General features: G+C 42.1%; 1 protein-coding gene across 2 annotated transcripts in view; it reads left to right on the forward strand.

Annotated features, from left to right (window-relative positions):
* Window positions 1-13,113, forward strand: part of LOC124144328 (calpain-3-like) — a 32,939-nt gene that overhangs the window by 14,941 nt on the left and 4,885 nt on the right. For both annotated transcript variants that reach the window (XM_048381314.1, XM_048381313.1), the window contains exons 7-14: window positions 212-300; window positions 932-1,095; window positions 4,622-4,723; window positions 5,898-5,998; window positions 7,170-7,378; window positions 8,996-9,066; window positions 11,362-11,478; window positions 12,955-13,034. In XM_048381314.1, the coding sequence (XP_048237271.1) occupies window positions 212-300; window positions 932-1,095; window positions 4,622-4,723; window positions 5,898-5,998; window positions 7,170-7,378; window positions 8,996-9,066; window positions 11,362-11,478; window positions 12,955-13,034 (933 nt within the window). The remainder of the gene's footprint in view (window positions 1-211; window positions 301-931; window positions 1,096-4,621; window positions 4,724-5,897; window positions 5,999-7,169; window positions 7,379-8,995; window positions 9,067-11,361; window positions 11,479-12,954; window positions 13,035-13,113) is intronic.

Genomic DNA, 13,113 nt, shown 5'->3' on the forward strand with positions numbered 1-13,113 from the left:
TATAATGGTAGTCTTGATGGTAGGGAAATAGTATATAATGATAGTAGTGGTGTTAGGGAAATAGTATATAATGAGAGTAGCGATACAAACACATCTTGGAAACATTTCAACAGTTTAGTGTGTTCACTTTGTCTATAATTCTGTCCTCAGTCACAATGAGTCAGTTTCACCTGTGGTATAACTTGTGAAAAAACATGCTGTTGTCATTCAGGTGCAGCGTGACAGCGGCGACAATGTCTACCTTCTGCGTGTACGCAACCCTTGGGGCAACACCGAGTGGAAGGGCCCGTGGTCAGATGAGTAAGGAACTGCTCTTCTTGCGTCCATTCATATCAATCACCTCAGGTAGAATTTAGGCCAGCCTTTTGTTGGTGGTGAGGGTTACGGATTTTGGGCCCCAAAATTCAGTCGTTATGTGAAAATCAATTAAAAGTTGATTTCCTCAAAATGTTAAGCAAGTAGGGGGAGAAAGGAAAGAAAAATGTGTGGATAAAGTGAGGTGAGATTAGAGTTACCTCCCTTCCATTATAGACACAGACCCATCGAGTTCGTCATTCACCATTGTGTTTGGAGGTTTTTAAGATAAATTTTTAGCAGGTTTGTATTGATAGTTTTAATTTTTGTTTATTTTTTATACATTTCAATATTTGGAGTTTGTGGATCTGTAAACTAACTTTGAAAAATAGCCTGGCCTTAGTAGTATTTTTATGATAAAGATGATGATGATGATGATGATGATGATGAAACTGATGACGATGGTGTTGATAATGACAATGGAGATTATGATGATGACAGTGATAATGATGACAGCCATGGTGATTGTGATGGTTAAGATGATAGGGATGAAAATGCCGGTGATGATGATAACGATGATGACGGCAATGACGATGGTGATGATTAAGATAGTTAAGATAACTGTGATGTCGTGTAGGAGCGAGGAGTGGAGTACCATCCCTGCCGGTGCTGTGCAGCGAGTGAACATCGATGACGGAGAGTTCTGGATATCGCTGCCTGACTTCCTCACATACTTCTCCCAGACAACAATCTGTTCTCTCACGCCAGACTTTGACAGTGATGGCTGCTCCGATTCACTCGGTGAGTACACATGCACCCATCAGCGTACACGATGCCTAAGGCTATTTCTTATTACAATACACAGCCTCTTTTCTGTGTAGCTCTACAGTATAGCCGTGACGTCACACCCTCTGAGTGACAAAACGATCTTAGTGCTAAGGTGAATGTAACTTCCATACCTTAACTAAGCTTACGACCGTCGTAGCGTTAAGGTTGTTTGGCACAACGGCACCCTGGCCAATAAAATGCCTCTTTTTCTGTGATTCACCTACTAAATAATTGATATGTAGATAATAATGCATCATTCTTTATATCCATGCTCACCTATGCATTCCTTATTCATTTTCAAACTGCTGTAAACTGAATTTACGCTAAACTCTAGGCTGTGATTGGTGATTGGACGTCACATGTAGTCACGTGACAACACAATATTTCCTTCAAAACAGCCAAACTGGGTTCCATCCATCTCAAATGGTGGGCGGACTGACTTTACCTTTATTACCAATCATTGCACATGACGAGGTAATGAAGGATGCAATATATTGGCAGTTTTAGCCATTTAACTGACCCCTCCCAAACATCTTCCTGAGGCAAGGGAATTAACTAACTGAAGTCCAGGCTCCACCCTAGCTGAACTAGGCTGGTATTATGGAGTTACATTTCGGCTGGACTAACGTGTACCATAAACCTGGGAAAGGGCATACAAACTCCTATTGCCACCATGCACAGTAAAGCAGTGCACCAAGCTCCTCACAGCGATAGCCCGTTCGCGGAGCTCACTATACTATCGCTGCCACCAGTCAAAACTATCCACTGTGTTAGGTGGCCCCAAACATGCTTGGAGTTGAACTCGCAGCCGAATGACCGTTATGTTTTCAAACAAGTGACGACCGTCATGACGCCGAATACACTTACCGCTGCTAAATTACTGTTCTTTGTTTGTCAATTTGAATTCGAATTTCATTAAAACTATCATTTTATTGATATAGTAAGAATGTAAGGGAGACGTTGGTTGATTTTCCGTTAGTCTTCAATCTCGAACCAATCTGATTATACAAACAAAAAAGTAAATTCATCTGGAAAACATGGTCAGTTGTAAATCTTTTCAAAATGAAATATGATGGCATTCCGAAAGACATAAACAAAAGTATAAACGTTACTACATATGGGGTTGCCGGGAGGGATGTTACCGAGAGTGTAATGAAGGCGTCACGCGCTGGGAAGGAGCTTGGCAGTGCGCATGTAAAGGGAAGTAACTGTGTGCTATATTGGATCGCATTGTTTTTAAGTATCAGGATTTTTATTTTTTTGGGGGGGGGAAATGGAGATAAAAACGAAATGTGCGGCAGACTATATGATCATGTGGGCATTGCCTGAGACTATTTTTAATTTTGCCAAACATAATCATAATCCATTTTACTCATTTCTCAATTTTCATGTGTCAATGGCAGTCACGTGAGAACCCTTCAGTAGCTTGGTGCTGATGTGTAAACAGTAACCAGCTTGCACCTTTGATGTAGGGTGTGCTTGTTAATTAAGCTTGATTAGATAGGCATGTTGGCATGTTGGCATGTTGTTGGAAAGCATCCTGCCTTTGATGAAATTGCAGCAATTGCAGCGAGGTCAAACAATTGTGTGTGAAGTGAGTTGAAAGTTGAAATGTTGGTTTGTGGACGTTATTTTCTATTTTGAACTGTTCGAGTCATCGAGGACCAAATGTATTCCAGACAACCTGGAATTTGATACATCCAGTGCCACAGTTCCGAGTATAAATGATCAAACTATGGAAGGAATTTATATGGACTGTAAGGTCTGTTTGAGACAATCGGGAATTTGACACATCCAAGTTCGAAAATGATTTTCAACTGTATTAGGTTAAACAAGATTTGATACGATAACATGAATATTCAGAGTTCTGACAGGTTTAAAAACGGTAATGTGAATATTCGTAGCTCTAACAAGGTTGAATAGGGTAATATGAATTATTCTACCATGAATTTGGAAATTATTTGATTCTGATTGGTCAATCAGAGGTTGTCAAATTATAATTAACCCTCTCTGATTGAAATAGCCAATTTGACAGCTGTATCACCGCGGAAGCTAATATACATAGAATCATTCTTTTTCAGTCATTGTCGGTAGGCATATCTAAATAATTATGTCTACAATTATTGGCTAAAAAATGCAAAATTGCAATTACTACTCATTCAAGTGATATGTGACGATACATTTCATCAGAAAACATGATAGAAATCTACAAAAAGAATGTATTTTCAGTTTTTGGGAGAACACAGAGCTTGGAATTTGGCGCTTTTTTATATATGACTATGACGTCATATCTTTTGCGTCAAAATGGTGACATGCAGATGTAGAACAGAAAGCTTTGCAAGGCATACTTAGGGGTGACCACCTCATGTTAGCTTATGAAGTTGCCATGCTTATATGCTTTCAATGCCCGTCACATGTTCGAGTGAAGTATTACTGTGTAAACAAACTGTTCGAGCATATACAGCGCCATATTTTGTTTATAGGCTGTTTAAAGGATGTTGTCGGTGATTCTGTAATTCACATGGACAACCCACTCAAAACACTGGACTCAACCCATGCCGCTTCACTCAGTATATTTGCTAGCACCAAAGAGTTCGCGTTAAATTTTGTCATGGTAGAATGGAGATAAACACACTGTGTTTTCAATGTAGAGCAAGGTTACCTGTAGACAAATTTAACATTTAAAGCCTCATGCTGCGCCTTTGGTCGAAATTCATTTTAGTGTGATTAAATTTACAGGTAATCTTGCTCTACATTGAATGTCGTATGTTTATCTCCTAATTTAGAGTTCTTAAACATGGTTCACTACGGTAATTGAATATTAAGAGGTCTAAAATATTCTACATTAATGTGAATATTCCGAGTACTATAAAGGTTAAATACGGTAATATGAATTATTCAGAGTTCTAAAAGGATTCAATGCGGAAATATGAATATTAAGAGGTCTAACATTTTCTACAGTAATATTAACATTCAGAGTTTTAACAAGGTTCAATACGGTAATATGAGTTCTAACTAGGTTCAATATAATAAGAATTATTCAGAGTTCTTACCAGGTTTATTATCAGAGAGAGAGAAGATTGTCATGAGGAACACAACATTTTGGAGTATATGCTTACATCCCTCATCAGATCCGTGAAGATTCCGGGGTAGAATAGGTCTTCAGCAACCCATGCTTGCCATAAAAGGTGACTATGCTTGTCGTAAGAGACGACTAATGGGATCGGGTGGTCAGGCTCGCTGACTTGGTTGATGCATGTCATCGATCCCAATTGCGTGGATCGATGCTCATGATATCAATCACTGGATTGTCTGGTCCAGACTCGATTATTTACAGACCACCGTCATATAGCTGGAATATTGCTGAGTGCGGCGTTAAACAACAAACAAACCCACCAACATCCCTCATCAGGTGAATGATTGCTAGGATGCAGAGAACATCTGCACAGATCCTTCTGTGATTGACACACTGTGATAGAGCCTCTGTTTGACTTTACAGACAATGTCCTGAGGATTTACGGCCAGTGGCTAGGCGATACAGCAGCAGGGTTCTCCGACAGGCTCCAGAATCCACGCTATGTCTTCACCGTCCCGGATGAAGGTGCAGTTTAACATGACTACGCCAACTCGTGCTTGTTTTATCCCCTTAATACCAAGTGCCAGGCAGGGTAACAACAAGTACCATCTTTTGAAATCTTTTGGTGTGTCCTTGGGATTGAACCACTGACCTTTGCTCTATCCTCTAGACCATGTAGATGGCCCATTATACTGAAAGTAGCATCTTGTATGAGTTGTATTGTATCTTGTATTAGCAATATTACAGCTATGTCACAGCAGGAGACAAGGGCTGGGGGTAGCCTAGTGGTTAAAGAGTTTGCTCGTCATGCTGAAGACCCATGTTTGATTCCCCATATGGGTACAATGTGTGAAGCCCATTTTCTGGTGTGCCCCGCCGTGATTTTGCTGGAATATTGCTAAAAGCGGCGTAGAACCATACTCACTCGCTCACTCACTCGCTCACTTGCTCGCTCGCTCACTCACTCACTCACTCACTTCGGGCTTTCCTCCCACATCAAGTTGACACTCCATGAAATAACTGAAATACTGAACCACTCACTCACTCACTCACTCACTCACTCACTCACTCACTCACTCACTCACTTCGGGCTTTCCTCTCACATCAAGTTGACACTCCATGAAATATCTGAAATACTGAATCTCACTCACTCACTCACTCACTTCAGCATGACTAGTAAACCCTTTATCCACTAGGCTACCCCCCGCACCTTAAAATTTGAAATAAGTCGCAAACTTGCTAAATCCTGTTGCGTCACCTTAAAAGTATCACTGAGAATTCACATCTTAACCCAATGTATCTCTTCAATGATTTTCTAAGCCTATCGTGGGGGCCCAGTCATCTGAGGCGTTGCTATTCCCTGTGCAGAGTTGTGTCCCTTGGGCACGCCAGAAACCTATGATTGTGGGTTTAAATCCTGGTTCGCCCCGATTATGTTTCTAGGTTTGTCAGCACCATACCCGTGCTCGTGGGTTTCACCGAAGTGGTAAACGTCTGAGACCTGCATCACTTTGGGCTTTCCTCCTACATTAAGCTGACACGCCGTGATGTAACTGAAATACTGTTAAAAGCGACGTTAAACCCAACTCATTCACTCACTCACTCACTAAGCCTCTCATCATACTTCTTTCTGTACTGAGCAAAATGTTTTTTGAGTGGTATTCTTAAACTCAAGTATGTACTTATTATCTCCCTTCAGGCATGACAGAGGAAGGTTATGTCCCCTTGGTTGTGCAGCTCATTCAGAAGACCCAGCACAGAAAGTCGGACTTAGTGTCAGTGCGATGTGACCTGTACAAGGTGAGGAGCCAGGCTTTGTACACAACTTTAGGACTGTAACGATTCACCAAATATTAATTTTATTGCGGGACCGCCTCCGTGGTCTAGTGGTAGAGGGGCGGTCGGGTAGCCTAGTGGTTAAAGCGTTCGCTCGTCACGCCGAAGACCCGGGTTCGATTCCCGACATGGGTACAATGTGTGAAGCCCATTTCTGGTGTCCCCAGCCGTGATATTGCTGGAATATTGCTAAAAACGGCGTAAAAGCATACTCACTCACTCACTCACTCACTAGTGGTAGAGCATCTGCCTGGAGAGCGGAAGGTCCGGGGTTCGATCCCCGGCCGCGTCATACCAAAAGACTTTAAAAGATGGTACTTGTTGTTACCCTGTCTGGCGCTCGGCATTAAGGGGCTAAAACAAGGACTGGTTGGCTCGGAGTCAGTATACTGTGTCTGAGTGGGGTATTCATGTTAAACTGCGGTATGGAATCTCAGTGAGCTAGCACTATAAATCGGCATCAGTCTGGACTAGTACAAGCAGCCACACACACACACACATGTGTGTGCACGTCGCTATATAAGTGCAATAATCTTGGACGCGACGTTAAACCCCATTTCACATAATGTTATTGCGAATGGGACTAACTGGATCGGGTGGTCAGGCTCGCTGACTTGGTTGATGCATGTCATTATCCAAATTGCGTGGATCGATGCTCATGATGTCAATCACTGGGTTATCTGACCTATACTCAATTATTTACAGACCGCCCTCATATAGCTGGAATTGCTGAGTGTGGGATTAAACAAACAACCAAACCATTTCATTGCGGCACTCCTTGAAATGATTAATCTCATTAAAATCAGATCTTAGTTCTCGCGACCCGAAATGGGATGTCCTCAGAGACAAGAACTAATCTGATTGTTATGAGATTGTGACATGATGCAATTATCGAATCAGTAGGTCATGTATTGATACAAAACAATGCATGTGTAATAGATCAGTACTGACATACTTAATACTGACCTACAGTATCCTGGACCATGTTCCGCAAAGCGATCTTAGCGTTTAGACGATTGTTACTCCCATACTTTAGCATTGACTGACAACAGTCGTAGTGCTAAGATCTCTTTGTAGAATTGGGCCTGGTCAGTGATTGTGATGACCCAGTACAACATGGCAGTTTCACCAACAGGTGCTTGGGAGTGATGTGAGTGGCCGTCCCACGTACGTGCTGGAAATGTTGGGTACAGAAACCAACGTATACAGCCCTGGAGTCCAGGTAGCCTTTCGACATCGTGTCGAACCCGGCCACTACGTCGTGGTCCCATCCACCATAGACGCAGCTGTGGAGAAGGAATTCCTTATAAGGATATTTGCCCCTTGTCCCTTGCACAACTGCAGGTGAGGTCATGTGAGGTTATTTGAGGTCATGTGAGGTCAAAAAAATAATTATGAGAAAATGTTTCAAATATGAAATAATCATCTTCTTTTGAAACTTTTGTGGAAGTGAAGTCTTTGAAAGGCTTTCAGAAGTGATAGACGTAAAGATGAGAATTTATGGATGTCAACTTCTTTATTATGAGAAACACAACGTTTTGGAATATATGCTTACTCCTTCATCAGTACCCTCTTCTTGACAAAGCAGCCACTAAATAGGGCTGGAATGGGTACCTCGGGTACTCAGGTCGGGTGGGTCCTGAGTAGGACCCGGTACCCACAGGACTACCCGGTTCCATTGTTAGTCATGTGATATATTGTTTAATGACAAAAAAATCACTGTTAGCTCAGTGGTTACACTACAAGTCACTGATGATTGCATTTCTTTCTGATGATACACACATTCCTTTTGTTTGAGTAAAAATAAAGCTTCATTTAACTTCAGTGTACGCATGATCTGATGGTTTGATACATGATTCTAAATAGTTTTTGCAAAGGCTGCAGTAAAACAATTCCCAATCTGACATATTGTTCCCAACTCTTGAGACCTACAGTGGGTGTCCGGCCAGGGTTGGGTACCCGGGTAGTAAATGTGGACTCGTCCCAGCCCTACCACTAAAATATAATAACATCTCAATGACTTCGTCTTCTTGTTGACATTAGATGTGGCATGTGGTTCTATGCACAATTCACAGGTCAGGTGAAGTTAACATTAACGGTCTTGCACCACACTGAAGCACATGTAGCATAAGTAGGTCTCCTCGGTAAGTGACTTTGTTTGAAATATGTTCACCAACAGGTGATTTGAACTGCCTCTGAGGCTTTAAAAATAAAAGAATTGGTTCTCAGGCAATGGCTTTTGAAAATATAGTGTGGGGCGGTGTTTGTTTTGTTGTTGCTTGTTCAAACTAGTATGTAACCAAAAAAACAGCTGTGTACCATCAACCTGGGAAAAGGGCCTCCAACATAAACAAGCATAGAAACTCCTATTGCCGCCATGACCATAACACGAAATGTGCAGTAAAGCAGTGCACATGTAAAGGGAAGTAACTGCATGCTATATTGGATTGCATTGTATTTAAGTGTTAGAGTTTTTAAAAAAAAAATTAAAATGGAAATTAAAACGAAATGTGCGGCTGACTTTATGATGATGCTGTTCTCAGGCAATGGCTTCTGAAAATATAGTGTGGGTGGGTGTTTTTTAGGGGGAGGGGTAGGGGGGTGTTCAAACTACATGTAGTATGTAACCAAATAAACTGCTGTGTAACCAAATAAACATTTGTGTCCAATCAACCTCCATACATAAATGTATTCCTTGATGAGTATAATACTGGAATGCAGTATTTGACTACCGTTGTACTTGGATATTTAAGGCTTTTTTTTCTTTTCAAAATAGAAATAAAAACGAAACGTGTGGTGAATTTTATGGTGATGCGGGCGGTGCCTGAGAACCAAGACTATTATTTTTTTAGCCTAAACTAACATCAGCTGAAATGTATACTGTTTGATACTAGAATATGAGGATTAGTACCAGGAGTGAGATTGATCTGCATTGATGAAGTCACTTGTATATTTCACCAGTGAAGTCCCCCGGAACACGACACTGATGTCATGCGAGTCGGTCGAAGTTGATAGCAGTGCAGTAAAACTCAGTGAGTACTTGGGTGGCTGGATGTTACCGGATCTTGATGTGGTAGGACTGTTTGGGATAGCTGATATACCGTATTCGACGTAATAAGCGCCCTGCTCTAATAAGTGCCCACGGCGATATTTGCTAATATATTGGCTAGTGAACAATCCCAATTAGCACTCCTTCCGATTGATCAATGTACACAAGACTTATTTATTTGCATGTAATACGCACTCGTGTGTCATATGCATTCTTAATTATGGGCAGTTAAATTCTGGAAAAATGTATCTGTCGCATATAAACATTTCAGTGTGTCAGCATAAACCATGAAATTTATCTTTCAACTCTCTTTTTTCCACCAAAATAATGTTCTAATAAGAGCCCCCTATTTCTAATTTTGAGAGCGCCCTGGCCGCTTATTATGTCGAATACGGTATCTCACAGAGATGGCATAAGTGTAGGACTCTGTGGCAGGGCTCTAATCCGTGGCAGATTCTCATTGTTATATGACGTCATGTTTGCAATGGTGTCTTATCTGTGAACGGACAATCAATTCAATTGTTATGTGACATCATGCTTGAGATGCCGTCACGATTCCTTGCTTGTGATGATGTCATGTAAGTTCAATATCTATTACCGATAGACACAGCGATCAGTCGAAAACAGTTGTGCCGGACACTATAGAAATTGAAGATTTTCTTTTATGGCGGATTCATGCCAGCAGAGGAAGAAATCAGTATCGAAAGACCCTAATGTCGAATTATTCTGAAATGATTTTTAAATTATCCAAGAAGTTCCTTGTGTAACTTAGGCTCTGAATCCTAATTGGGGACAAAATAAGTTAGGGATCAAGAATATTTTGGGGGATATTGCATAAGAAAAGAGTGTGCTCAGTCTTCACTACAAAAAATCCCCACAAATATTCATGATCCCTAACTTTTTTTGTTCAGTATATTTGCATGAGAATAGATAATGCTGTTATTATAAGGGTAACGCTATTTTTCAGGGCATTATCATTTGCAGAAGTCCGAGGTCTTCCATTAACTGCCTGACGAAGGAGGGGTTGAAAAGACTGAGGGCTTCTGCAAATGATAATGACCTGAAAAAGAGCGTTACCGTTATCATAGCTAAAATGGATGGAACATTTTATCAAATATAAAGAAACAACAACATCGGTTTTGAAACATTTACTGCAATGAACGCGAATGTCACTGACCACATTTTACAAATATGGAAACGTCATAGAACAAACCAGATGACGTCACTATTGAACGTGACGTCACCTATCCTATCCTATGACGTCACCTAACAAGGGGCTTGATAATGGCCCGTCGTCAAGCAATATGAGGGCATTATCAAGTTACAGTGGCCGGCTCATTTCTGATAACGTGTGGGCGGTTTACTGATAATTCTATCCATTTTAGCTATAAGAAAAATTATATCCTATGTCAATTTCAGATAAAACACATTTGGTTTTGTGACATAGAAATACAGAAACTGAAATTATTCATAAATGACTTATTTTGTAACCTTTCCATGCAAATAGTTTTATGACTACCCTATCCATTGGAACATCTTCGTCATATGATATTACCTACCCTTGTCACCATCTGGTGGCACATACAGTGTTCTTATACCAACTTTCGGGTGCATGGATGGCCCAGTTGTCTAAGGCACCACAATGTGCTGTGCAGGGTTGTGTCCCTTGGGCACAGCAGAAACCTATCATTGTGGGTTCGAATCCCGGTTCCTGATTAGGTCTGACAGCACCATACCTGTACCCCTGGGTTTTTTCAAAGTGGTATCGTCTGAGACCTGCATCACTTCAGGCTTTCCTTCCACATTAAGCTGACATGTCATGATATAACAGGAATACTGCTAAAAGCAGCATTAAACCCAACTCACTCACTCAATAAACTGTCTATCTGGTATTGGAGGTATCTTACACATTCCTGAAAAAAAGGAGGTCAATTTTGTATGAAGATATTTCCAAAAGATACATGGAAGATTGGTAATATGGAAGTGGTGCTAAACTTTTTTAAAGGTGTATACGTTTATATACGCAAGACCCAGGCCCATAGCTGGGCTCAGAAACATGACCAATTGCCTCATTCACGGTGTCTTGTGCGTAATTATGCAATTTTATCAGTTATTGACATTATTTAAAGTTTAAATGTTGTCACGTCTGCAGATTCTGTATTACTTGATACAGATCCATTAAAACTGATCATAATAAATAAATATTTATGACACAATGAACCTAGTTACCCAAGTTATGATACTGAATAGATGTGAGATGTGATTTATTTCTTTGCAGCGACTAGTGAGGCCAAGTTTGGGTCATGGAGGTCAGGAGTGAATGCAGGAGGTCAGATCTCAAAGAGAGAGACACACCATCTCAACCCTCAGTATGCGTTCACCATCCCAAGCAGAGGTACGGGCAGACCATTTCATATTAGGGGAGGGGAGGGGAGGGGAGAAAGGGAGGGGAGGGGAGGGGAGGAAGGGAGGGGAGGAAGGGAGGGGAGGGGAGGGGAGGAAGGGAGGGGAGGAAGGGAGGGGAGGGGAGGGGAGGGGAGAACGGGAGGGGAGGAGGGCAGGGAGGGGAGGGGAGAAAGGGAGGGGAGGGGAGGGGAGGAAGGGAGGGGAGGAAGGGAGGGGAGAAAGGGAGGGGAGGGGAGGGGAGGAAGGGAGGGGAGGAAGGGAGGGGAGGGGAGGAAGGGAGGGGAGGGGAGAAAGGGAGGGGAGAAAGGGAGGGGAGGGGAGGGGAGAACGGGAGGGGAGGAGGGCAGGGAGGGGAGGGGAGAAAGGGAGGGGAGGGGAGGGGAGGAAGGGAGGGGAGAAAGGGAGGGGAGGAAGGGAGGGGAGGGGAGAAAGGGAGGGGAGGGGAGGAAGGGAGGGGAGGGGAGGGGAGAACGGGAGGGGAGGAGGGCAGGGAGGGGAGGGGAGGGGAGGAAGGGAGGGGAGAAAGGGAGGGGAGGGGAGGAAGGGAGGGGAGGGGAGGGGAGGGGAGAAAGGGAGGGGAGGGGAGGGGAGGGGGAGGGTTGGGGGGACACCAGAAATGGGCTTCACACATTGTTCCTTGGTTGTTTGTTGTTTAAGACCTCGCAGCAATATTCCAGCTATATGATGGTGGTCTGTAAATAATCGAGTCTGGACCAGACAATCCAGTGAGCAATCGTGAGCATAGAGCCACGCAATTGGAATACGATGACATGGATCAACCAAGTCAGCGAGCCTGACCATCCGATTCCGTTAGTACATTCATTTAAGCAAAGACTAAAGGTTATATTTTGTCAACAGTGGCACCAAAGTATGCCTGTATCACTTTATCTCAGCAATTACAGGAAAGTAAAATCATTGTTACAAACTGAAGGATATTTAACTTGTTTAAACGATAAAAAATTAATCAGAGCTTATTGTAAAGAATTTCTTTGCACAATTTAAATGTCAATGTATGTCGCAGGTCCAAAGCAGTGATATTGTGAACTCTATTTGTACAAAGTGTTCATCTGGAGAAGTATAGGATGAATACCATGTCTTACTTATATGTGAAACGTATTCCCATTTAAGGCATAAATTTCTCCCCAAGGTATTTTTAAAGACCGTCAGTTAATGATAAATCTGCTAAACTCCTGATATGATCCATGCTGTTTCTGTTTTCTTAAAACATGTCTTTGAAATGAGGAATGTGTAACTTCATTTGAAATCTAATCATGTACATCACGTGACAAATGTTGATATGCAATCTGCATTGTACTATGGGCCTTGATGCCTAAATTACTGAATAAACTGTCTGTCCGTCCGTCCGTCCGTCTGTCTGTCTGTCTGTCTGTCTGTCTGTCTGTCTGTCTGTCTCCTATGTTCACAACTATGCTAGCATTTACTGAGCATGTGTGTATTGTTCTAGGGATGCCAGTTCCAGTCTTCTTCAACCTCATGCAGCCTCAGGAAGAACCAAAGTTCCCCATTGGTCTCAGGGTGTATCCAGTAAGTGGAATTAGTTTGTTACCATGGAAACAGTGAAATTACGTTCCGTTAATCAAAATATTCCTCAGAGGGATGTTTG

This window comes from Haliotis rufescens, unplaced genomic scaffold (assembly GCF_023055435.1).
Source record: "Haliotis rufescens isolate VD_foot unplaced genomic scaffold, xgHalRufe1.0.p SCAF_37, whole genome shotgun sequence".
Taxonomy (NCBI): Eukaryota; Metazoa; Mollusca; class Gastropoda; order Lepetellida; family Haliotidae; genus Haliotis; species Haliotis rufescens.